The sequence below is a fragment of the Felis catus genome, chromosome A3 (genome assembly GCF_018350175.1).
Source record: "Felis catus isolate Fca126 chromosome A3, F.catus_Fca126_mat1.0, whole genome shotgun sequence".
Taxonomy (NCBI): Eukaryota; Metazoa; Chordata; class Mammalia; order Carnivora; family Felidae; genus Felis; species Felis catus.
In genome coordinates this window covers 133,677,306-133,704,135 of record NC_058370.1, presented here as the reverse complement: position 1 = coordinate 133,704,135, position 26,830 = coordinate 133,677,306, and the positions used below count along the sequence as shown (strand labels likewise).

The 26,830-nt window shown below is 49.2% G+C and overlaps 1 protein-coding gene across 9 annotated transcripts in view; it reads left to right on the top strand.

The window, feature by feature from the left end:
- The window catches only part of ASAP2 (ArfGAP with SH3 domain, ankyrin repeat and PH domain 2), a 174,568-nt gene that overhangs the window by 65,666 nt on the left and 82,072 nt on the right, over positions 1-26,830 (top strand). For all 9 annotated transcript variants that reach the window (XM_023252130.2, XM_023252129.2, XM_023252127.2 and 6 more), the window contains exon 3: positions 15,889-16,034. In XM_023252130.2, the coding sequence (XP_023107898.1) occupies positions 15,889-16,034 (146 nt within the window). The remainder of the gene's footprint in view (positions 1-15,888; positions 16,035-26,830) is intronic.

The window sequence follows — 26,830 nt, the reverse complement described above, 5'->3', positions numbered from 1 at the left end:
CGCTGTTGTGCCCTGGGGCAGCTCGCTTAGCACTTTGTAGCCCTGGTTTCCTTGGCTCTGAGATAATCCAGTTGGGTTAGGGTGCAGATCAGTGGTTCTCAGCCAGGGTGGTCTTGCACCCCCCGTTTGGTATGAACACCTGAGAGGTGCGTGTGCGCACGTGTGGGGGCCTTGTGCGCGTGCTGTTGGCACCTTACGGTAGAGGCCAGGGATGCTGCTGAAGGTCCTACAGTGCACAGGACAGTTCCCAACAATGAATTAGCTGGCCCAGAGGGTCATCAGTGCCACAGTGGAAAGCCTCATCTGGATGTGCTTGAGTCCTCTGCGATGTATTAAAAACAAAGCACCTTTTGGGATGAGCACTGGGTGTTGTATGGAAACCAATTTGACAATAAATTTCATATATTAAAAAAAATAAAATAAAATAAAATTTCTTAGACCTTCAAAAAAAAAAAAAAACAAAGCAAAAACACAAGCCACCATTTTTAGCTTGCCTTTGCATAAGCATTGATTGATTACCTGACAACTGCTGATTTTATGCAAGAAAGAAGTGGAATTCGAATTATCATTGGCTAACATGTAACTGGAAGTAAACATACGTAGGAAATTATTTTCTATTTAAAAGGAAATAACAAAGAGCCTAAAACTCTTCACTTAACTCCACACCGAGCTTTACTGAAACAAATGTTTGACTATCCAAACTGGTCACCTGCCTTTAACTCTCCCTGGATAAAGTCGGGGAACAGGGAGGAATGATGATCATTTGTATGTTTTGGAACACTTCCTACAAACCTTGTGCTTTCTATACATTATGCTAGTCTTTACAAACTGTTCTCATTTTATGAACGAGCAGTCTGAGTTCAGAGGGCTCAGCGTCTTCCCAGGATGCTCCGTGGAACTTCGCTTGTTCCAAGAACACAGGACTGTGTTCGGTAGACCGCTCTGCTCGGAGGCAGCCACATGTCCTCAGTGGGTCTGGCACGCTGACCGACTGTCTTCAGGATTTCAAGAAATCGCTCAAAGATGGTTGCTTAGCTCTGTTGACAAACAACAGATTTCAAACAGTATCTCAAGAGAGTTTTTGCTTTTTTACTGCACTCCCTTGGGCTTTTGAGTTTATGATTTAAGGCTAGTTCAAAAAAGGTATTTTATAATCTGATCAGGTTCAAAAGTGATTTTAAAGTCATATGTCGAGAAGGCTGTTCTGATCAGAAATAAAAATGGAGCACTGCGCTTCTTGTGCAGGCGTTGGCCACGTGACTGCCACCAGTCCTGAGAAGGACATGTGTGTCCCCATAGGCTGGCCCAGTGCTGTGCCTTGTAGCTTTCAACAAGCATAGAGGGAGGAGGCGTAAACACATTGGTGTCAGGAAGCAAGACTGTATGAATTTAGTAACACTCATGTCTCACCTGCCTTTCTCACCTCTGTTGTTGAGCGTGGGCCACAAACCCCCTTCCTTTACCTGCCCCAGAGTCATTTTCTAAAATAGAGCCTAGTGGGGGCCTCCGGGTGGCTCAGTCAGTTAAGTGTCCGACTTCGGCTCAGGTCATGATCTCACGGTCTGTGAGTTCGAGCCCCGTGTCAGGCTTGGTGCTGACAGCTCAGAGCCTGGAACCTCTTCGGATTCTGTGTCTCCCTGTCTATCTGCTCTTCCCCCATTCACTCTCAGTCTCTCTCTCTCTCTCTCAAAAAAATGAATAAACATTAAAAACAAAAGTTAAAAAAAAAAACAGAGCCTAGTGATGCCACTTCTCTGCTCAGAACTCTGCGGTGTTTTCACATTATCCACTTTGATGTTTGTGAAGGGGAGTTGCAGAGCCTGGGAGAGATGAGGGAGGCCTTCATGGGCTCTAGAATCTTAGGGAAATTGGGGTAAAAGCACAGGTAAGCAGGTGTCTACTCCGGCAGGACTAGCTGAAGATTTTAACATGCTAATGTGGATTGTGAGAGGAGATGTCCTAACCTTTTCCAGATTTGTTTGCTTATGAAATTGCCACTGACTCCCTTCCTCAATCCAACATAAGCCTCCACTTAGTTAAGCACAGCAGAACACCAGATGCAGACCGAACCCCTGCCCCCCCCCGTCCCCCCTGGCCCCAGGCCACCTGTTCAGGGGTCCCTTCTCTGTGCCTGTCTTTGGAATAACTTGAGTTTCCCCCAGCATGCCAGTATTTGTGTCTTCTTCCCTTTGCACATTCTCTTCTGTCTGCTCGAAGTGACATTTTGCCACTTTATTAGAGGAAACTGAGGCGTGAGCAAGTTGAGAAGTTGGTTCTGGAATTTTAACATTGTACTCTGGGCACCCAACCTGTGTCCTTCCAGAGGTGCCACACAGCAGGCTGTTAGCCTGACCTTGGGGGACCTCCTATTTCTGTGATCTTTTTTACCCATCTAATAGATCATGCCAAGCTTGAGTTATTATAAGGCCATGAGTCTGAATTATTTTGAAGTCAGAGTACTGATCCTGAAGTCTTTATTTCAGGGCAGTGTTGTCCTGCTTCAAAAAAGTCACCTGAGGAAACCCTATGCCTTTTCCTGTGATGCTGCTGACACTGTTCACAGCATTTTGGAAAACTCTTCTCTAGAACTGCTTTTAGTAATACATTCTCTTGAATATTTTTGGTAGAGGGGTGTGAGTAAGGATAGCAGTAGACATCAGAGATCAGTGGGGCGCATTCTGGATGGGATTAGCCGTGGGCGACCACGGTCGCTCAGGAGCATTGTGAGTGTGCACTCCTTCTGCCTCTGGGGGCAGGTAGTTCCCAGTTCCGGATCCTTAGAGTGCTTAATGTCCTAAGGCAACTGCTTGCTGAGGAAGACCACTCATTTCATGTGTGATTGAAAGAACAACAACAAGAACTCCCCATTTATGCCTGATCCTGCCACATACCTTTCCCATCTTGCGTTCCTTAATTTCTCTGAGGCTGGGACTTCCCTGCCTGCTTTCCTGATTGGTCATGGATTGGCCCCATCTGACCTCTAACTGATCTCCAGCTGTCCCCAGTGTCTCTGTTCCGGGCTGGTTGACCTGTCCCTGCTTCATCAGCATGTCATGACCGTATCTGTCTTTGCATGCTGTCTGCCATCTTGCCCCATTCCCTGGTCCCTCCTGACCCAGGTACCTGTTGAAAACCTGCCCACCCTTCCCCACCCATCTCCATCAAGCCGACACTGGACCCGGCGTAGGCCTTCTTTACTCTCTTGTATTAGTCTTCCATGGCTGCCACGACGACTTGCCATCAACGGAGTGCCTTAAATGATGAATTTATTTCTTCCCTTTTGTGGCCATCGCTGAAGCCCCAGGGGCCAAGATGAAGTTCAGTCCCTTTGTGACTTCTGACCGGACCAAGAACTGTAAAAGGCATTTCAGTGCACCTTCCCGCATTCACAGGAAGATGCTTCCCCTCTTTCCAAAGAGCTGAGACAGAAGCACAGTGTCCGAGCCGTGCCCGTCCGCAAGGATGACGTAGTGTGAGGACACTACAAAGGTCAGCAAACTGACGGAGTACTCCAGCTCTACAGGTAGACGTACGTTATCTGCGCCCAGCGCGTACACGGTGGTCGGAGAAGGCGAGCGTCACTGCTGTCCGTGTGGCCTTCACCCTGGCGATGTGGTTATTGCTAGACTGACACTGGACAAAGACCGCAGAAAGATCCTGGAAAAAGGAGCGTAAAGCCAGATCTCGCCAGGTAGGAAAGGAAAGGAGCATATAAAGGGAGGAAACAACTGAGAGGATGCAGGAATAAAGTGATCTGATACACAGCTTTCGGCAAAAACTTGAAATGAACAGGAAACCGACAAGCGTATCTCACGGCTCTGGAGGTCATGAGTCCGAGATGGGTCTCATGGGGCTGAAGTGGGGGTGTTGGCAGAGCTCCTTCCTGGAGGCCCAGGGGACAGGCGCTTCCTTGCCTTGTCCCGCTTTCAGAGGCTGCCTGTATTCCTTGGTGTGTGGCCTTCCCTCTTCAAAGCCAGCGATGGCCGGTAGAGTCTTTTTCACACCCTGTCACTGTGACTCTTATTCTGCACAGGCTGCCATGACAGAACACCCACACTGGGTGGCTTAAACCACAGACCTGTGTGTCTTGTGGTTGTAGAGGCCAGAAGCCTGAGAGCATGGTGTCTGCACGGCCGGGTTGTGGTGAAGGCTCTCTCCCTGGCTTGCAGACGGCTGCCTTGGCCCTGTGTCCTCACGTGGTGGAACGCGAGGATGCCCATCGGGAGAGCCCCACCCCAGTGACCTCATCCAAACCTCATTATCTCCCAAAGCCCTCCCTCCGCATACCATCACGCTGGGGGTGGGGCTTCAAGATACAAGCGTAGGTGCAGGAAGAACACGGCACAGTTTTGTCTGCAGCCGATACTGAGTCCTCTGCCTCCCGCTTGCGCAGGTAAAGACCCTGTGGTCACACTGGGCGACGCCGATGACCCAGGATAATCTCCCCAGCCCAGAGTCAGCTGATTCACAACTTATAAATTTCACTTGCAACCTCAATTCCCATTTGTCAGCAGCAGGACATCTAGGAATTAGGTCCAGGGATTAGGAATAGGTCCAGAGATTTGGAGTAGGTCCAGGGATTAGGATGTGCACATCTTTGGGGAGAGTGCAGACATTCTTCTGCCTTCCACACCTCACCTCTGAATTCTGAGTCTTGCAGTTGAATCCGTTTTGACTCTCGTTTAGCCAGAAATAAGAGTACCTAATAAACAGGCATTATTTACCCTTTAAATATTGCTCTTTATTATTCTCTAATAGTTCTATGTCTGTTGACCTCTGCTTCTCACTTAGAAGGCAGGTCCTTGAGGTCACTGACCAATTCTTGGAGGCAGTGTGGTTTAGGATAAGAGCACACGGGTGTTCTAGTCTAAGAAGCCTGGAACAAATTCATGTGCCACTCAAAAAGCCTGTGGCAGGAAAATTACCTAATCGCTCTGAGCCTCAGTTTCTTCATATGTGAGACTGGGAATCTTAATATTTTAAAATGCTGTTAATAAAGATTAACTGAGGTGACGCAAGAGAAGCGACAGATCTGGTTCCGGGCACATGATAAGCATGCAGCCGTGAATATACTTCCTGAGTGTTCTTGCACAGAGCCTGGCACATCCAGAGCAGGTGCCCAATAAATACCCATTTGTGTGTGACTGTGTTTCCGCTGCGAGTTCTGAGACCGTCCTCTTACAGTTTTGGATGTGAGCAGTGTGCATGAGGGTGGCAGAGTGTGTATTCTGCCGTGTGAGGATTGATACAGATTTATGTACAAGGGGGATTTGAGATGCCTTAGAGACGCCAGCTGTGTTTTTACAGCCAGGGAGCTAAGGATGGGTCTTACCGTCTCACCGTGGACCTACACTGTAACCTCAATATTGCCTCTTGGCCTGCAAAGCCTTTAATATTTACTCTCTGGCTTTTTAGGAGAAAGTTTGCCAACCTGAGCATTAGAGTAGTGGTTCTGAAACTTCAAAGCGCCCCAGAATCCCCTGGAGGTCTTATTAAAACACGGGTTGCTGGGTGGCCCTGCCTTTAGAATTTCTGGTTCAATAGGGTGCAGGACGGAGCCTGAGAATTTGCCAATCTGCTGAGTTCCCAGGTGATGCCGAAGCTGCTGGTCTTTGAGAATAGTACCACACGTGTGCATACACACACACGCACACACACACACACGCTCTCACACACACGACTTTAAATGTTGGACTGAGCCAAAAGGGTGTCAAGTATGTCCCTGTAGATACAACACAGTAGCAAGTATATTATCTTCACTCCCATTTTTCTTTTTTTTTTTTTCAACGTTTTTATTTATTTTTGGGACAGAGAGAGACAGAGCATGAACGGGGGAGGGGCAGAGAGAGAGGGAGACACAGAATCGGAAACAGGCTCCAGGCTCTGAGCCATCAGCCCAGAGCCCGACGCGGGGCTCGAACTCACGGACCGCGAGATCGTGACCTGGCTGAAGTCGGACGCTTAACCGACTGCGCCACCCAGGCGCCCCTTCACTCCCATTTTTCAAAACAGATGACCAGCCAGCCAGCTGTATTTTCTGGTGCATCTTATGTACAGGTTTGCAGAAGCGCTTATTATAATGGTTTAATAACTTTATAACTTATTATAATGTTTGTTGAGAAGCAATGTCTACGGTAATTTCCCCCCTCATGATAGACTGCTACTGACCTCTTAAAAACACCCAGTTTACATTTGTTCTAAAACTTTTTTTAGTCTAAAATTTCCCAAGCTCTGTTTTAGTCCAGTGGTGTTTTCAGCTCCCCCAGTGGGAAGTTGAAGCGAGCGGGGATTTTTAGCTGTTTGACATATCAGTGGGTGGAAAAATTCATCTTTCTCAAGAAGGAAGCAACGGAAGACTTTCATTTTCCCTTCTCTAGAATGACTCCATTTTAAAGACGTGGTGGGGCTTTTTCCTGAGAGAGGGAAATCTCTTCTTCACCCTTGATCTGAATGTCCTAGAGAAGTTTGTCACATCCTTGAAATGAGAAGTACAAAGAAAGAAATGCTAATCTTCCCGTAAACCCTTACCCATACAAAAGGAAATGAGAATTTAGTAATTTTGTGTGCCTGTGTGTATTTCTCCATGTTATTTGCGATGCTAATTAGAATATGGCTATGAAATTAATACAGGGCTTAAGATTAATGCAGAGAATTGTCTCTATTATAGATATCATACAATTAGGAGAGAGCAGTTTAAAAGAAATCTGTGAAATAGTTTGGGAAGTGACATTTCATCGTGCATTCGGAAGGTCCTATATCTGGCATGCTTTTCCACCTGTTACATGAGAGAATAACTAAATCACGGTAATCCCCAGTGATTGGCATGAATCCAGTGGAACCGGTATTCCCCTTTGTTGTGGCATTGAAATTGGTGCATGGAGTTTTTTAAAAGCAGTTTGGCAGTTCATATGAAGAAAAATACAAATCTTGATGCGGGAAGATGCACAACAAGGCTCATTGCGTTGTCGTAGTGCCTTATCACAGAGAAAACCCGAAAGCCTCCTGTCACTGAATTAGGACCTACTACCTGAGGGAATTATGGTTCTGTAGCAACACAAAGAAAAATACCGATGATGGAATATCCAGCCTATAAAAACTCAGGATACGAAATGTCTAATACCATATCTGTGATCAAAAGGAATAGGAGATTATAACACACAATAAAGAAAAGAAAATGCTTCTGTATTGATGTTCATAAACTGGAGAGTGGAGGCATAATAACAGTAATAAAAACCTGACACTCGTGAAGTATTTGTTGTAGGGCAGGCACTATGCTAAATAAGTACTTTACTTAAATATACCCCTCCCGACAACTTTGTGACGTAGGTACTGTCCGTAACTCCACTTACAGATGAGGTCACTGAGGTGCAGAGTAGTCATTTGCCCGGGGCTGTACAGCTAGCAATTAGAGCAGCTGAGATTCAGACCCAGACCTGCTTCCCCCGCTCTGCTGTTGACCGTGGCACCGCTGTCTGTGAATGAGGGCCTGCAGTGGAGAAGGAGCAAGCAGTAATGCGGCGGGAATGTACTAGATATCTGGCTGAGCCCTATGATCCTTTGGAAAACCTCCAGGTGGTTTTGGTTGATCACGACTGGTGTGACCCAGTACATGAGAAGCTCAAAGGTGAGTCAAGTGACCTTGGGGGAAGTGTGTTTAAAAAAAAAAATCCAAAAAGGTAGTTAACCCCCATTACTGAATTGTAGGAGCAGCATTTAAAGAGGAACCTCAGAGTCTTCAAGCTGAAAACCTCATTGTAGGAGGACGTTGGAAGGTGCTGGTGCATCTTGGCTCGGGAGGGTAGGGAGAACGCATATCCGAAGGCGTTGTCTAGGATGAGGAAGTGAGATATTACGTGTTCCTCTCTAGAGGGTACTTTCATGGGATCGGGCTTTGACTCAAACACCAGAGAGGAGCTGGCTGGGTGAGCTGGTCACTGGCGTGGTGCCCCTCTTTTCTAAGGAGGTTGTAGGGGCCATGGCGACATTGACTCTGAGACCTTCAGAGGCCGTCCTCCTATAGGTCTCTGAGATGTTTGTGGGTTTGTGGCCTCTTCTCTTCGGGTTAAGAATAATGGTTGGAATTTAGGTGGGGAATTGTGGAATCCTGGTAGCAGTGATCAATGTATTAATCATGGAAGGATAGCTAATCAGAAGGAACACTAGGATTTGTGACTTCAAGTCCCAAGCATTAACGTGAATCATACCGAGGGTCACGGTATCTATTTGGGAGGGACTTTAAAAGCTCACCCAGGCTAGGGCTTTCTCACCTGGCGTAGGTAGGGTCTGCGGACAGGGGTCTGTGTCCCAAAATGTGTATGAAAAATTATGTGAAGATACCTTTTCCTTGCATCAAAACATTTTTCTGATTTTTGTTGGTGTCCGTCATCGACAGAAGATTAAAGAACCACTGATCTGGCTAAACCCTCACGGTTTACAGATGTGGGTATCATCACAGAGCCGATTCTCCACCTTACTTACTGTAAAACATTGACTGCATTATTCAGAGAGTATCCGAACCTGTTTCCTCATCTGTAAAATCTCCCAGAGTTGTAGGGGTGAAAGATTGTGTGTGTGTGTGTGTGTGTGTGTGTGTGTGTGTGTGTGTATAAATACATGTATGTATGTATCCACAATTTTTCCTACACAAATGGCAGCTATTACATGAGGCTTGGAGACCACTGATTTTTCAAGGCTGCTTGTTCCTGGGCATGAAGACTCTGGGGGACCTCGCCACACCACAGGAGTGGTCTTTCCTTCTGGTCTGCTGGCTGTGCTATCAAAGAAGTGGGGCGGGAGGGCTCTGGGGAGCGTCTGGAAGTAATGTGAGTTGTATCCTTCAGGGACGAGGAGGCAAGAATCAAGGGGAGGAAGGCTGAGAGCACTTTGCAGTGACCACATGCACGCTGTGTAGTGTGGCCGGTCAAGCCGCTTTGCCCACAGAGGGCATCCGTGCAGTTCGGGGGCGTAACGTTTCCAGCAGTGACAGTCCGCAGCCAGCAGACGTTGATTTGCCTCCGTGCTTTCTGGGCCAGACCCCTGGGGACGCCAGGCTGAAGGGGCTCCTCGGCCGGAGCTCCTGCCTCCTCCTCTGCTTTGGTGGTAGAGCAGCCTGGGGATGGGAAGCAGCTCTTTGCATAAGGAGAGGCCGGGGTGAGTCAAGCAGCTGACTGCTCGGCTTTAATCTCTTGGACCGGATTCTGAAGCACAAGAGTCCTTTAGGCTTCATCTCCTCTGAGAAGCCTTTTCCATCCCCAGCCCCAGAAAATGGACTCTTCCTCATCGCAGGCTGTGTTTCTGCCTCCGGCAGCATCGCCAGCGTTGGGCTGTTCTTGAACATTTATCGCCATGCTGCTGCATTGTGCCTTGGCAGGTACCAGGGTTTGTCTGTCTTTGTCCCTTCCAGATTCGACGGTCTTGAATACAAGTCTTAATCATGTCACTGTACAGCCTTTTGGGACCCTCTGTTACTTGGGATGCAGTCCTTCCTCTGACCCCCGCCAGATGCTCCCCGGGCTCCGGCCGTCCCTGGCCCCCGAGCATCCCCCGTGTCGTTCCCTTTCTAGCTGCGCACTCTGCACCGAACTGACGGGCGTGTGAGTCTTTCTCTCTTGCAGAGGTTTGCTCCTTGAGGCAGGGGCTGTGGTTCATGAATCTTTAGGGTTCATTAGTGCTCACTGCAGAATGGGCTTTCAGGGTGATCGTGTTGTTACCCTATCGTAACCAGAAACTTCTTGACTGGTAGCACGCATTTGGGAGCTACAGAATGAGTACATACAAGTGCATGTTGAGAGGTTTTCTGTACTCTGAGCCTGTAATCTAAAGTGACAGAAAGGACAACATAAAAAAAAAGACCTCATCTGGTAGACTGGTCTCCGTTCTTCCCCCCTCCCCCTTTCCTCCCAAATGCACTTTTCTGCGAGCAGTGGGAGTTTTATATAGAGGCAGGGGGGCTGTGTGGAGTTCTTTACACACACCTCTAACTCTCATTTTTTGTCATTAACATAGGGCGGGATCGAAGAGTATGCGGGGATCTCAGACCAAAGTTTTCATATTTCAATAGCCAGCCCACACCTTGACCTTAATTGACTCTGTCGCAAGCTTCCTGTGCTAGACATAACCAGACTAGATACATCCGTGATGACCTCCGTAAGGACTGGTAGTTGCCATAAGGTCAGCGGGGACGCCCCAGGAAAGAGTTAAAGGAAATGAGTTTTGAAAATAGAAAAGAGCACAGTATGTTGGAGAAATGGCAAGTGATGAGGCTCCCAGAGGGGGGCCATCTTTCCCTCCTGTCTGGCTTGTCTTGAGCGTGGGCTCAGGGGTTATAAAGTAGGAAGGGTGTTCTCATCAAACTGGTTTTGGTTATAGGCACCTGTGTCTTGTCAGAGATAATTCGGGTAGGTACTCAGGTCCCAAGGTCTGTCTCTATCATGTCAGCGTGTCCAGGAGAGACTGGCGGGAGATAGAATATAATATCCTCCACAGGCACACAGAGCCAGAGCGATCTACCCATTGTAGCTGACACCGGAGTTTAATTTATTTATTCTAGATGTTGCTTTCGGATTATAAAGATTATATGAGCTTCGTTTAGAAAATTCAGAGAAGCAATGGGGCGCCTGGGTGGCGCAGTCGGTTAAGCGTCCGACTTCAGCCAGGTCACGATCTCGCCGTCCGTGAGTTCGAGCCCCGCGTCGGGCTCTGGGCTGATGGCTCGGACCCTGGAGCCTGTTTCCAATTCTGTGTCTCCCTCTCTCTCTGCCCCTCCCCCGTTCATGCTCTGTCTCTCTCTGTCCCAAAAATAAATAAACGTTGAAAAAAAAATTTAAAAAAAAAAAAAGAAAATTCAGAGAAGCAGTAGAACAGGGGCTCCTGGCTGACTCCATGAGGGGAGTACGCGACTCTTGATCGCAGGGTTGTGAGTTCGAGCCCCACGTTGGGTGCAGCAAGTACTTCCAAATAAAATCAAAAAGGAAAGAAGAAAAGCAGTAGCACAAAGTCATGGTCGTGGGCAGGTCCCGTTTCCCAGGTGACAGGCGGGGTGTGCTCCTGGTCTGCAGCCCCGGGCTGGGCGTGTCCGCTCCCACGGATGCTCCCGGGGCCGTGAGACGCCCACCTGGAAAGGGTCCAGTGTCGCATAGACTGCGCTGGTGGTTGAGTGCTCGCTGTGTTTACCACCACTTAGTATTTTGATGCCTTTTCCTTTCAGACTCTTCTCTACATTCTAACTTTTTACAAAGTGGACACTAAATGTGCAGTTTTGTATCCTACCTTTTTTTTTTTTTTTTTTTTTAACGTATCCTAACCATGTTCCTAGTCCATGATTTCAAAAACCTCCATAGGACTCCACTTTGGAGAGACCGTTCTTTAACCGTTTCCACATTGTTGGAGCGCTGGGCGGTCTCCGTTCTCATTCTCTGCAGATTCTTCTGTACACACATCTCTTGGTCACCCGGATTGTTTCCTTAGAATAGATTTCTGAAGTGGGGTTATTGGATGGCAGAACTGCTGTGGGCTGTCGATACAGATTACCAGATGGTGAACTGAGCGGCTCTCATCTGGGACGACTCTGGAAATAAAGCTCTAAAAACGGTTTTCTCCCACGGGATGGATGGTCACAGGGCAGAGATCCTGTCGGAAACAGGGACCGTCTTTGATCCTGTCGGGAAACAGTTGTTCTCCCGGGAGCTGTGTGCTCCACGTCAGATGCGAAAGCAGGCGAGGCGTAGGGTCTCCCGCGTGCGGGGAAATGGTGTCCTTGATGTGCAGATTATCCTGACATTAAAATTGTGGCCCACGGGTGACTGTCAATCACCATGCAATCCGGGGAGTGTCTTTGTAAAGCCGCCACTGCAGAGAAACATACGTCTCTTCCTAAATGCAACCTTGGCGGAGCTGTCTTCGTGGGTGGTTGGGATGTGTGGTGTCGGACGGGGTTGACCGGAGCGGCTGGCGGTCTGGCCAGGAGCAGGGGCTCGGATGGGCCGAGTCAGGGTGACCTGCCCACCCCCGTTGCTCTCTGGTTGTGGCCCTTGGTGTTTGGGTTACCGGCACGTGTGCTCGGCTGGCGGACTGTGACACTTCCGTCAGCCTAGAGCCGAGAGTGGTGGCTGCGTGACGAGCAGATGGGAGAACGCTGGAGGACTGGGTGTCGGGAAACCTGAGCTCTTGCTCCAACGCTGCTCCAGATCTGCTGTGTCACCTTGAGCAAAGCTCACCCTCTCTGAGCTTTGCGCTCCTGTCTGTAAAGAGAGGCTTCTGGGCCAGGGCCCATTTCAACTGAAAAGACCTAGTGGTGGGCATGGATGGCCCTGAGGAGGGCCTGTGCTGCCCTGTGATGGTTTTGAGGGTTGAGCGCCGCGTGCATGCCGGGGCTTTCCACCTGAGAAAGCGTTCGCAGCCTCTGAACACACGAGGCTCCACGCCGCTCCCTGGGGTCGACTACCTTCCTCTTTCTTCCCTGTTTGGAAATTGCCACCTGACCTTGGAGCCCCAGTTCAGATGTCGGCTTCTTGGCGTCTCTGAATCCTCAGCACCTGGCACGGCACGGGCCATCGGCGGCGTGGATTAGCGTGTCCTTCCCTAGAGACACATGCCAGCTACCACGTGCACCCTCGTCGTCGTGTCCCGCCCCAGCACATGGTCCCACCCCTGTTGCAGGCTTGGGGGTAACGAGTGAAATACATGAGGTGGAAGTAAGGGTTGGTTGAAGGTGAGTTGGCTCTGCACCCCCGCTGTCCTTTGGCAGTGCTGGGCCCCCGGCTTGCTTCCTCGCTGTGCTTGGCCCTTTGTGGAATAACACAGGGTTAATAAACAGGCAGCCTTTGTGCTGTTAGGGTCCAACTGTTTGGGCTTCCACTGTATGCTTGGGGCCTTCTCCTTGGTACCGGGGTTTTTGAAAATAACAGAACCAAGTAAACTGAAAAGCACACAACAAAACGCTGTCCTCACTTCTAAATTCAGAACGTACGTGTGCTTACTGGCTTCATAATAGACTTTTCTGTGAGACTCTCTCATTTCATCCCTTTACTTGGGTTGGTGGAAAGTGTGACTTTGGGGCAGTGGGATGTGGGAAACAGAAGGGCTGTGGGGTTAGAATTGAGAAAGAAACAGAGTCTTGTCCTGCTGTGGTCTCGGTGACTTGGAGCCTCATTTTCCTAAGTCCCTCTCACATGAAGGATTTTGGGTTCTGGATCATTAGTACGAACCAGAGTTTAAGATATATTTGAACATTGGGGGAGGCAAGAGAGCGAGCTCTTTTTAGAAAAACAGCTTTCACAATTTCGTAAATAAAAGCTGATAGACCAGTTTGGGTTCCTTCCAGAAACTTTATTCCCAAGCTATTTATTTTGGGTTCCTATTTTAAGTTTGTTTTCGGCAAAAGAAAAATAAAGGCGCTCAACTACTTTCTGTTCTCTAGTAGGAAAATCTCAGAACTTTGGGCGATCTGGACCAGTGGGTCAATCAGTTAATCTGTATTTATGGAGGGTTTACTGTGCTCACAGTGGGGCACCACACTGCTGTTTCAGGAAGACACAGAGAGATACAGGGCTACGGTCTTTCTCAAGAAGCTACCAATTTGTTTGCAAGGAGAGAAATTTGTGTTAAAAACCCCAATGACGGGTGCCTGGGTGGCTCAGTCGATTGAGCATCCGACTTCAGCTCAGGTCATGATCTCGCAGTTTGTGAGATCGAGCCCCGCGTCGGGCTCTGTGCTGACAGCTCAGAGCCTGGAGCCTGCTTCGGATTCTGTGTCTCCCTCTCTCTCTCTGCCCCTCCCCTGCTCATGCTCTGTCTCCCTCTGTCTCAAATATAAATAAAAACATCAAAAAATAAATAATAATAAAAAAAAACCCAGTGAGATCAGCGTGAAGAGGGTCCCACTGACCTAAGTTGGGACAGTTTGAGCATCAGAAATAATGACTGCAGTGGAACAGAACACTTGAGACGTGTGAGATCATGGTGATCATGATGGACCAAACACTTCATTGATGACGGTTGGGGTTGCTGGAAGCAGCACGTTATTTTGAAGATTTGTAAGGGAAAGAATGTTTTAAGACATAACCTGTACGAGGCAGTCGATTGAGAAGCTCCAAGCCAGGGATGACAGGAGGCTCGTCATTCTTCCTGGTGCTGCAGCGTGAAGCCTTGCTGTCTGTCCTGCATCGGGTTGGCTGACGACCAGTGAAGACAAGGCAGGTTCCTCTTTCCCCCAGGTGGCTGACCATGGGAGGCAGCGCGCAGAGTGGACAGAGGGTGGGTTTGACCCCTGCCCCACCTCTTAACCAATCGTACCATCTTGGGCGAATCGTATCACCCCGCTGAGTTCCACCCCATTCAGAAGGTAATAGGGATGATAATGTTAACACCTCAGAGTGTTACCAAGTTAAGTTGAACAAAGGCTTTAAAGGCCACCTGGTAGGTAGGCATTAACTGAAGGTGAATTCCCTTACCCGGTGAGTGCCCCATGAGTGTTCACTTAGAGCGGCACAGGCACCATTTTGAGGGGCTCCCCCCGGCTCCCAGGGCGATTTAGGTCTCTGCATTTCTGTTTTCTCCCACCCAGTGGAGTGACCTCAGCACCAGACGTCTGCTGTGGCTGTCGCTCCCTTCCAAAGCCACACTGGAATTGCCCATGTCTTGACCACCAACTTTTGAAATAGTTCTAAAAGAGCATGCGGTTGGAAAGGAACTGCCCTTCGCTGTTAACCGCATGTGCCAGAATCACAACTAGAATGAACTACGAGGTATAACTGATCCATCTCTGAAATGGAATTTTAAAAATCAAAAACTTGGGCACGTGGTTTTGGCGAGGCAAGCCTTCTCCATCAGTGACACGGACACCAGTGCACAGAACCCTGGGCCCCCCCAAACAAGCTGGTTTGAACTCTGGCTCGGCCACTTGCTGACTCTGTTTTCCAGGACAACTTATTTGATCTCTTTGAGCCCCGATTTCTTTTCACCATGATGAGAAAAAATGCATATGTCTTACAAAGTTGTCATGAGGAGTGGAAAAACATAAACTGTGCATCATATGAATGACATCTGCTGTTGCTGACTACCAGTCAGTGCTGTTGGGTGGGGGCCGATGTCAGCCACACTCTTCTTTGATTCTCCCCTTACCCTTGTGAGTATCGCCCGGCAGATCTCTGACCTTCCTGTGGCTGAGACATTGGGTCATTTACTCACCGGAGTCACGTACGTGCTCCTTCCATGCCACGGAAGGCATGGGCCTAGAACCCAGATCTGAGGGCTCTTCCTGCTCTGCCACACATTCTTCAGGACCCATATGTGTGTTTTTCTGTCGTGTTTGCTGAGTATAGTCTCAGAAATGCATTTAATTTATCCAGAACTCTCAAGTCCTTTTCTGAAATGTCAAAGGAAAAAATAAAAATAAAAACAAGGAAAAAGGGCTTAAACAGTGAAATTAATTTTCTCTTCTGTTTGGTAAACTCATGTCGGAAGCCCCTGAGGCCACCACTGGGGGTCCAGGGCATAGCGCCTCCCTGGTAAGGTGGGCAGGCACACCATTCACGGGTCATGGGAATCTGGCTCAGGGTCGGGGCGGCCCATCACAGACCAATGTTCCCCTTGCTTGCCATGGTTTTCAGGTCCAGGTATTGGCATTGGCTGGCAGTGGTTTTCTTTACCCGAGGAAGAATCTGGGGACTTTCCCTCCCGGTCATCGTGCTTGTCCTTTGGGATCTGTTGCCAGCACGACGGGGCGTTGTCGGGACGGCAAAGTGATTTGTGTTCCTGGTGCACCTTGACTTGTCTCAGGTTTTTGTCCTGCTGATGTGTTCAGTTTTATTCACAACTAAGAAGAGCCCGCTGAGGACGGGGAAGGAGAGGTTGCCGTATTAACCACGCATCTCACCTTGCTGCCCGTAGCTCACGTGGAAAATGAAGAGCAGTACACCCAGGCTCTGGAGAAGTTCGGTGGCAACTGTGTGTGCAGAGACGACCCGGACTTAGGAAGTGCATTCCTGAAGTTCTCAGTGTTCACAAAGGAGTTGACGGCGCTTTTCAAAAACCTGGTAAGTGTCCACATACACGTGCAGCTGGTGGGCCACGTGTGACATGCCTGCCGCGGCTTTATTTTTCTATTTTACTTTTTAAAAATTTGTCTTTAAAGTTTATTTTTGAGAGAGAGAGAGAGAGAGTGAGAGAGTGTGTGTGTGTCTGTGTGTGTGTGTGTGTGTGTGTGTGTGTGTGTGTGTGTGTAAGCAGGAGAGGGGCAGAGAGAGATGGGGACACAGAATCCAAAGCAGGCTCCAGGCTCCAAGCTGTCAGCACAGAGTCCGACGTGGGGCTCAAACTCACGAGCCCTGAGATCGTGACCTGAGCCGAAGTCAGATGCTCAAGTGACTGAGCCACCCAGGTGCCCCTGCCGTTACTTTAGATGGAAAGGTAGCTCGGTAGAGGATAGTTAAGGTTTGTTTGATGAACAGGAATAAATTTCATAGCTCATGTGGTACCTAAAGGAATTGTATTTTCCATCGTATTAGGTCACTTTGGAATACATTTTAGAATTGCAATTTTCATGGTCACACGGCTTTTCAAATTCAAGTCAGCCTTTTAAATATGCACAGCTGTGGGACAAAATGGATAAAAGCATTCATCTTCTTAAGGGCCTCTGACTTTAATTTTTAAGTTTCTAAACTACGTAGAATAGTCCTGTTTCTGGTAATTATGGTAGGCATTTAAACTTAACAATATTTAACAAATATGTTTCAGGCCTGTCTTACACAGCAAGGTAACCTATAATCAAAGCACAGAAATTGCTATGAATATTTAAAAGCCTTTTATGCTCCCAAATGCAGAGCCTAAAAAAAGTCACTGAAGTACATGGAAACACGGAACAGGCACTTCTTGCCTGCGGTAGGTGCCGGGGAGCCGGGGTGAATGGGGTTCTTTCTTGGGCTTGGCAGCTCTGTGCCTTCCCTTGTGGGAACAGAGTCCCGAACACGTGGACGGCCCGAGAGGGTGTTTGTGACCTGCCGCCTGGTCTCTTCCACAAGGGGAATGTATGCCAGGATGGTCCCCGCATCTCTTTCCTGTTTCGCTCCCCCAAGGTCATGGGTGACCAGAGCGGGTCAGGGTCGCCAACAGCAGTGCCTTTCTCATTTCTCCCATCCGCACGCGAATTACAGGCGAAAAAAATAGCTCATCGTGCTTGGAGTGATGATGATGGCGGGTTTGTACGTCTGGCTGGAGGAGGTGGCAGGGAGGGGACATTGTGTATGAGCTAATAAGGGAGAGGGGGAAGGAACCACGTCCTTAAGGCTCTGTCTTCACTTGTAAAATATTTCAGTTAGGAATGGTAGCACTAAAAAGCCATTACTGTACTTGAGTTTTTTACTCACGTTAATTTGCAATCTCGTGGGGTTTTATCAATTTGGTCACTCGTTTCTTCATGCTCCAAACAGGCTGGCAGCCAGCACCTCGAACAGGGAGCTCTAGCCCCCCATCGGCCCACTCCCTGGACCCTGGCAGACATGCTTATTAGGTTCTCACCACTGAGTCAGATTGGAGCTTTTTTTTTTTTTTTTAAACTGGAGAAGGGGGCACCTGGGTGGCTTAGTTCAGCGCATGTCATCATCTGAAACTCAGAACTCTGATCTGAAACATCAGGAACTCATGTTCATGAGTTACAGCCCTACATGGGGTTCCTTGCTGACCATGCAGAGCTTGCTTGAGATTCGCTCCCCTTCTCCCCCTGCCCCTCCCCGGCTTTGTCTCTTTTTCTCAAAATAAATAAATAGACATCAAAAAAAATTTTGAAACTGGAGAAGCTGAATGGTCCCAGGGAAGACCTGTGGGGGTCTTCTTGTGACACAGGCCGCCTGCAGCCCACTCTCCCAGTGCCCCTGTGGGTCCACCCCTTTCCTGCTCTGAGCGCCTCGCTCTTGAGTAGGAGCGAATGGCCTCCAGAATGAAAGACCAAAATAAGCAGAAGAAAGGACTTAGAGGAAACGGGCAGCGTGAAGGGCAGAAGAGAACTTTAAAGAGACTGCATTTAATGCCTCAGAGAGATCAGGGTAGACCTTGTGTCGGAGGGAAGGGGCCGGGATGCAGCTTATCGTTAAAGGACAGAGACGGTTGCTGTGAGAAAATGTAAAAGCAAAAATCCAGTGAGAAGGTTGCAATAGAGGCCTCTCAGAAAACAGATAAAAAATAAAGCAAAACAAAAACATGGAAAATAAAAGACGAGATGAGGATTAACCCTCAGTGGACAGGTACCTCAGAGAGAATGGAAGACAGGAGGGTGTCGTGAGCATAACAAGGTGTGGCTGTTCTCCAGATCGAAGGCCGGCCAGGGCCCAGATCAGTGAGGGAAGAGGACCCACCGCAGGTGACCGGTCTTAACGCTTCAGAAGGCACGTGGTGGATTAAGAACCAGTGGTGTCGGGGGCACCTGGGTGGCTCAGTGGGCTAGGCGTCCAGCCCTTGATCTCGGCCCAGGTCATGATCTCATGAGTTCGAGCCCCGTGTCGGGCTCTGTGCTGACAGCAAGGAGCCTGCTTGGGATGCTCTCCCTCCCTCTCTGCCACTTGTGTGCGCTCTCTCTCTCTCTCTCTCGCTCTCTCTCTCTCTCTCTCAAAATAAGCATTAAAAAAATCAGTGGTATTGGACATCTCAGCAGGAACACTGGAATTTGTGAGGCCCGGAGCAAGGCCACCAGTATCCCGAGGAACACGATTCTAACCTGGAATCCCAGCAGCTGCGCACGGGGGTAGAAGCAGAGACGCTTTCAGACATGCAAGGCTCAAAAAGTGTGGCGCCAGTGCGTCATTTCTCTGGAACTCCTGAAGGACGTGCTTTAGCAAAATGAAGAGGGAAGCCAAGAAAGAGGAAGATGTGTGAGTCAGGAAACAGGATCCAGCCAGGAGGGAGGCGGTGACAGGGACCCCAGGAGGACGGCGAAGGGAACGCCAGCAGGGCCTCCCCCTCACCCAGGCAGCTACTCTTTATCTTCATCCGGCTCATCTCTACACCTGGCTTTTCTCTGCCCTGAAATGGGAGAGGACGATGGATTTGGAGTTGTGTGTGTTCGTTTTGTTTTGTTAGAGAAAACGAGACCGAGAATACCATACCCGGTTTTGTGTTTGGAATTTGCCGGTTGCTTTATTCGTCTTAACTTACTTCATCTCTACAACAACCCCGTCGAGCGAGTCCGTGTTCCCCCTGCTCTGTAGGTTATATGACTGAGACATGCGGTTGGAAAGGAACTGCCCTTCGCTCTTAACCGCATGTGCCAGAATCACAACTAGAGTGAACTATCCATCTCTGAAATGGAATTTTAAAAATCAAAAACTTGGGCACGTGGTTTTGGCGAGGCAAGCCTTCTCCATCAGTGACACAGACACCAGTGCGCTTAAATAAAACCGCCCCTTCTTTTCCTGATTTTCTGCAAAACTGAGGGCAGGGCAGGGCCCGGACCTTGCGGACTACTGCTCCGCCCACCACCCCACGGCTTTGCCACCTTGAGCACTGTGGGAGTCCCGGCAGGGCCCCCGCTTTCTGCAGTAAGTTGTCAGTGGCCATCGTTAATGAGCACCCATGGGGCAGTAACCCTGGCGTGAGGCGTTAAGGGGACACTTGTTCCTGCTGGTTCCTTCCGTTCCTGACGGCTGTGGGAGACGGCTTGTGTTACCTTCATCTGATTGGCCTACCGGGTCTGTAGTGATCACGCGACAGAGTTGGGATTCAAATCCAGGTCTTAAAACTCCAAATCCAGGGGCACCTGGGTGGCTCGGTCAGTTAAGCGTCCAACTCGATTCCAGCTCAGGTTGCCACCTCAGGGTTCGTGGGTTCAAGCCCCGTGTCAGACTCTGTGCTGATCGGGATTCTCTGTTTCGTTTTCTCTCTCTCTCAAACAAAACAAAACAAAAAAACAAACACAGCTCCAAATCCATACTGTGTCCACTGTGGCATTTAAGGAAATTGAGCCTTCTTGTCAGCTGTTCTGGAGAGGAAAGGATCGAACAGGAGGGATGGCAGTGTGGGGAAAGCGTAGAGGGAAACGCAGGCCAGGCTGAGTGGCAGTGGCCATGAGGCAGCCGGGTGGCCTTGGTTTCCTCATTGTAACACAAGGGTGGGAAAACCAGGCCTGCCTCAGGGCCAGCACCAAGAGGAAAGGAGTAAGCGGGAAAGGTTTTTTGTAAATTAAGCCCAGCACACAGTGACATCTTAGTGTCGTTCTGAGACGCTAACTTCAGTTCTGGTCATAGGAGCTTCCTGTTAGCGCAAGACTGTGTGCGTTCCTTTAGTTTCAGCTTTTACTTCGTGGAGTTGGGGTTGTTGATCCTGTTTCTGGCAAAGATCAGAGAGAGAGGGAGAATGTCTTATTGGTACCAAAATTAGCTTTAGCATCACCAGGCCTGATTTTCCAGGCCGGCGGTGACGGCAAAGCTGCCCGGCCACCAGAGCACCAAGAGGCCGCTTCTAAGAAGCTGTTGCTGAGAGCGAGCTGATTACAGGAAAATTCTCCTTTTTTGGTATCTTGTATACCATTCTTATTCCTATTTTTGGTCACATCTGTCCTATCTCTTATTTTTACAGCCTTGCTCTTACTTTCTCTCAGGCATTTAAAACCATTTCAGTTTTGGGTGGCTGAGATTGTCAATTCTCCCCTTGTCCGGACAGAACAATTACCGCCTACCTGCTTTGTGGCGTGAAAGGATGTTTATAAAGCCGTTGGAACATCTCCAGAGAAAGGCCAACTTAATATAAAGTGAGATCTTGTTACTAAGGGGTGAGATTCTCACCTTCAGAGAGCCTCTGAATTTTCTCTGTAGTTAATGCAGAAAGGGGGAGAAACAAGGCAGCTCCAGAAATGTAACATGTGTGAAATGAAGCTGGTTCTAAACTCAGCCCACTTTTCTTAGGTTCTTCTTCCTCTTAGCAGATGGGTGTGAGAATCCTGGAAAGATTTTCCAGGGACCACTTCTGTGCTGAGAGGTGGCTTTGCATTAGAGGACAGACTGCTGAAAGGTCATCCCCAGACACGGAGTCCCTGTGTCCTCTTTCAGAGAATTGGTAGTGAACTGAGTGCTCGCAGGTGGCAAACTTCCCCAGGTGGGATCAGAGCCAGCGGGTGCCCAGGGAAGGAGGGCGTCCCGGTGTCAGATCCGGGGGTGGAGGACATTTCACCTCTCTCACATTGAAAGAGGAATTTGAGAGTTCCACTGACCAACATGCACATAAGTCATGAATTTATTTTACATAACTAATCGACGTGACAAGGCATCACAGCAGCAGAGTTCGGAGCTAGTGACGTTCTGTGGGGGAACGTGGTGGCCTGCGGGCCGTGTCCTCGGGACGTGGGCACAGCCCACGGAGAGGCATCCGCCCCGCTGTGCGGGGAACAGTCCAGCAGTGTTCTCCTGCCACCCCCTACACGTCTGCCCAAATGTGAGCTGATGCCCCAGGTTAATACAGCTCATCTCCTTGCTTAGTGTACAGAGAGCTTCCTGCCAGAGGCCTTCACCCTCAGTACGTACACAGACTTCTTCTGTTTTAATGTCTTTTATTGAAAATGTCTTCTATATTAAAATGTCTTACTTTCTTATCAACGACAGGGACACTGGTTATAATTTCCTCTTCTTGGGAGGAAGGCGTAACCACTGTTTGGGGCATAAATTAATGAACTACGCTGAAGTACAGAGAAACCCCTAGTGTCTTGTCCATGGTGTATGGGGCTCTCTGCCCCTCGATTGGTGCCAGACTATGCACTTTCCATTTCTGACGTTTTGGTGTCCTCTCCTTTCCCTGCTAATTGCTGGTGTTTTGCTGCTGCCAGCGCCTGCCCCCACGGTTTCTTGCTCCACAGCACTGGTTGCTGGAGCAGAAGCCAACTTGGCCGTAGGCTTGTATGAAAAGTAAAAATCTCTAAGCTTTGAGTGAGGAGGGCAGGAGGGCTAGAGCCTCTCCAGGAGGATGGAGTCTGTGGACAGACCTACTGACGGTTACTTTGGACGCCTAGAAACCTTTGCACTGATTTCTTAACTGGCCTGATACACAGCGGGAAATGCTTTGTCTTAGACTCGCAAAGACTTCAGCACTGTATGCTTCTCCCTACACTCCCAGATCCCTGACCAGAAAAGAAAACACATCCTTAACTTTGACCAGAACAACAAAAGCAGTAAAGCTAATCTGAGGGCCCCATATCTTGGCTGTAGCACAGACACCTAATATATGTAAAAGTACTTCAATAATATCTTTCTTTCTTTCTTTCTTTCTTTCTCTTTCTTTCTTTCTTTCTTTCTTTCTTTCTTTCTTTCTTTCTCTATCTCTCTCTCTCTCTCTCTCTCTCTCTTTCTTTCTTTCTTTCTTTCTTTCTTTTTCTTTCTTTCTTTCCCTTCCTTCCTTCCTTTCTTTTTCTTTCTTTCTTTCTTTCTTCCTTCCTTCCTTCCTTCCTTTCTTTTTCTTTCTTTCTCTCTCTCTCTCTCTTTCTTTCTTTCTTTCTTTCTTTCTTTCTTTCTTTCTTTCTTCCTTTCTTTCTTTCTTTCTTTCTTTCTTTCTTTCTTTCTTTCTTTCTTTCTTTCTTTCTTTCTTTCTTTCTTTCTTGTCAGGGCTGCCTCGTTGTAATCCCCGTGGCACACTGACTTGTGGAAGTCAGAGAAAGTGGGAAAGTTGGGGGTGGGAAACAGAGGGGGGTGACTGGCTGCCCACTGGTGCTCTCCAGGCAGTAAACGCTGCCATCTGGCCGGGGACACACAGATGCTTTTATTAGAAGCAGTGTGTGCTCCAGTGGCCACTGTGCAAATGCCACAGAGCCCTGAGGGTGTGGCCCCCGCCTTGGTCCTTGGGTCCCTGGGGTGGAGATGGGGCCGGGGAGTCCTCAGGTCTGTCTGCACACGAGCATCATTGCAGGGTTTATGAACATGTCCTGCACGTAGCTTTAATGACTTGCCAGGTGCACAGAGGACACGCTATTATGACATACTCATATAATGATTGATTGAATCATAATAATGAACTCAAAACAGGGTTTGTCTTCTCTCTCACCATCCTGTAGTTTCTCAATTGCTGGCTATTAAAAGGGACAACCACCATGATACAGGGGACCTTGAACTTAAAAAAAAAAAAGCTTTTGTGAAATCTAAGTAATGTGTGGACAGATGGGGGTAGAAGATATGAACGAAGGCAGAGGGTCCGCGGGATCCTGGCAGCCGGAGAGCTGGAGGAACAGCCCTGATACGTGACCTCAGTGACCAAGAGGCCACAGTGACCTTTTCCCTGACTGTGTAAAAGCAGAGGACAAGTTCTGGTAGCACGAGGAGAAGCGTTAGAGGGAGGAGGGGACGGCAGGTGTTCACTGTGCTGGGGGAGGTTGGTAAGGGAGGGAGAAAGTGACAGGGGCGGGGGGCTGGTGGCTGTGAGAGGTTGGTGGTACAGAGGGCGTCTCTGAGCTGTGCTCCCGGTGTCCCCTCCTGTTGGCAAATTGCTCGGCCAGGAGTCCCGCCCCTGCCCCTGTGGGGTGTCATCAGTGGATTTATATAGATCAATTCAAGGTCCTAGGTTCTTTGTGTGCATTCCCCTCTCTTTGGGAATTTTCAGCTACTAATCAATCATTCCTTAAAATCTAAAACTTGGCAAACCATATCCGTGCTTGCATATCCCAGATTCCAGTTTACAGAACATGTAGACATAGTGGAATCCTCTGGGGCCTCTTGGAGATGCAGACTGCCAGGCCCTCGTCCCCTAGGTCTGCAGAACCAGGATCTTTATAAGGTCCCCAAGGGACAAGTAGGCACACAGGTGGAGAAGCATTGCTCTAGACCAGAGGTTCTCCAAGTGCAGTCCCGGGCCCAGCAGCACCGGCACCACCTGGAACTCGTTCAAGTAAAAATCACAGCCCCTTGCCGCACCTACTGAATGGTGGTTCTCAGACTCGGGTGCCGGGCAGCTGTGAGAACACTTTGTTGGGCCCGTTCTGAGAGTTCCTGAGTATGTGCATGTCTGATAAGTTTCCCTGTAATGCTGACCTCGCCGGTCAGGAGCGGGGTGAAGTGCCTGTGAGGCTTCTTACCCCCAAGAAGAGGGACACTGATGCTTGGGCCTCTGTGAGCCCAGCAAGGATCTCCCAACCTTGCATTCTAGGAGGTAAGAAGTTTGAAAGGGTGCTTTCATTTTTGGTCGATGGCTTAACTTTCACAGCATGTGGGCTTCAGGAGAAGTTGTGGAATCCTGGGATGGCACACATCCTGGGTTCTCCCGGTCGGTGCTTCGGTGCTCCCCTGAGCCTCGGGGCCGGCCGTCCGCGGTTTTCAGCATGGCTGCAGGTGGGCCGAAGTGTGCAGCTTTAGCACCTAGCGTCGAATGGAAAAGAGGGGCAGAGGGTCACCATTTTCTCTCCACTTGGAACCGTGAAAGATCAGAGCAGTGTGACTGGCAGAGACACAGCGTGCAAGGCAGAAACCAGGTCAGCCGTATCCCCTCGTGTCTCTGGTGTGAAAGTTGCCAGTGTGTTTTTGGCAGCTGGCTGGTTTTGATCTTTCAGTTTGTGTCAGACTTAACTCAAGATCAGCGTGGGCTCCCCTCCCTTCGTTTTTAATTAAACAAATCAGCGGCGGGGCTCTGCTGCCACAGCAGGCGGCCTGGGAGCCTGTGTCCCCGGTGCCCCGCACGGGAGACCCCTGCTGGCGGCGGGGGGCGAAGTCTCTTCACTGACGCCAAAAGCAAAGTGACCTGATGGTTCCCCTTGTGTATCAAGGAACCAGAGGGAAGTTCTGACGGAGACGGCCCCTCAGAGAGAAGCCCGTGCTCAGTGTCCCAACTTCTCCTGCTCTGCTCTCGGGTCATGTGTATGAGGCTGTCTCTGGGAGCGAAATGATAGGTCAAGCTCAGGCTCCCGCCTCTCAGCTCGACTCTGCTTCTTCTCACTGGGATCGGGGGGCCGAGGGGGTGACTCAGCCCTCTGTTGCTTTACAGATCTGTACAATGGGAATAACTGTACATACTTCTCAGAACAGTTGTAAGGGTCAAATGAGAGCAAACGGCCCAGTGCCATTTAAAGATTTGGACCATTTTACCCAACAGCTTCTGCTTCTGCAAAATCTCTTTGCCTGGATGCCCATTCGTTCAGGGAAGCAGCCTTTGGAAAGCACATAGAAAACTTTGAACCTACCAGGCACACTCCTGCCGCAGGGCCTTCCTGTGAGAAATTCCTTCTGCTGGGAAGTCTCTTCCACCGGATTCTCCCAGGGCTCGGGGCCTCACTTCACACTCTGCTCAAATGTCACCTTCTGAGAAGGCCTTTACGACCGCTGTTTGAGAGTCCCATCCCGCGAGCAGTCACGGCACCTTTATTTGTAAGATTGATAGTAGCCCCCAAACTGGAAAGCACTCAGAAGTCTGTTGGCAGGTGTCTGGATAAGCAGACGGTGGCGTAGCCAGGCCGTGGACTGCTCAGAGGACAAGGAGCGGGCCGTGGATGGCTCTCCAGGCAGGTGTGCTCGCGCTCAGCGCGGTTACGCAGGCAGCCACGAAAGGGAGCACGTACTACGCGGCTCCGTATGTATAAGATTCTAGAAAACACAAACTGTTCTGTGGTGACAGAAGTAGAGCAGTGGCAGCCCAGGAAGTGAGGAGCAGGGGGTTGGGGGTGGCAAAGGGGGCACAAAGATACTTTTGGGGGATGGATGTGTTCGCTGTCTGGATCTTGGGTACCGTTTCATGGGTGCGTGTATATGTGTCATAACTTAGCAAATTGTACATCTTAAAATGTGTACAGCTAGTTGCATGTCGATTACATTTTTATAAAGCTGCTTAAAAACGTTTAAGTTATTGGTATAAGGCATTGATGTTCAGTAGAACTTTTGCACTGATGGAAATGGTCTACCTCTGTCCAGTGTAATAAACCAGTAACCAGCTGTGGCTCTTGAGCACTGGAAATATGGCTAGTGCAGCTAAGGAACTTGGTCTTTAACTTGATGTAATTTTAAGTGAGAGTGGGTGCACATAGCTGGTGGCTACCACGGGTGTATAGGCTTCCCTGCTACTCTAACACCCTAGCAACACCACCCACGTACCCTCCTGGGTCTTAGGCTCTGGCTCCTGGAAATAACGTGAAGCTTCCAGTAGGTGATGGGAGTTCCATATGTGCTTATCCTTACTAATATGGAAACCTCTACTAAGAACTATGCCCTTAATTGGAGCAATGAGGTCCGAGGTCTTTTTGCAGCTCTCCACCCCGACAGGGAGGTGCTGGCCCTGTGCCAAAGCTGGACACATGGTTTGCCTTTCTTTGAAGCCTCGATTCTACTTGTTAACTCGGTGATTGAGCAGCATTTGCTCATGTTACAAAGAAACGAGGAGGGGGGCTCCTGAGTGGGTCAGTCGGTTAAGTGTCTGACTTTGGCTCAGGTCATGATCTCACAGTTTGTGGGTTCGAGCCCCACATCAAGCTCTGTGCTGACAGCTCGGAGCCTGGAACCTGCTTCGGATTCTGTGTCTCCCTCTCTCTCTGCTCCTCCCCCTGCTCGTACTCTGTCTCTCTCTGTCTCAAAAATGAATAAACATTAAAAAAAAAATTAGAAAAAAGAGGGGAGCTCATTAGGGTGGCTCATTAGGTTAAGTGTCGACTTGATTTTGGCTCAGGTCATGATCTCACGGTTCTTGAGGGTGAGCCCCACCCCAGATTCTTCACTGACGGTGCAGAGTCTGCTTGGGGTTCTCTCTCTGTCTCTGCCCCTCCCCTGCATGTGTGCTTGTGCACTCACTCTCTCTCAAAATAAATGACTTAAAAATTTTTAAAGAAAAGAAAAACTCCACAGATCTCAAAGTATTATCTACCTCTCCAGTTTCTCATGAATGAGGCAGATTA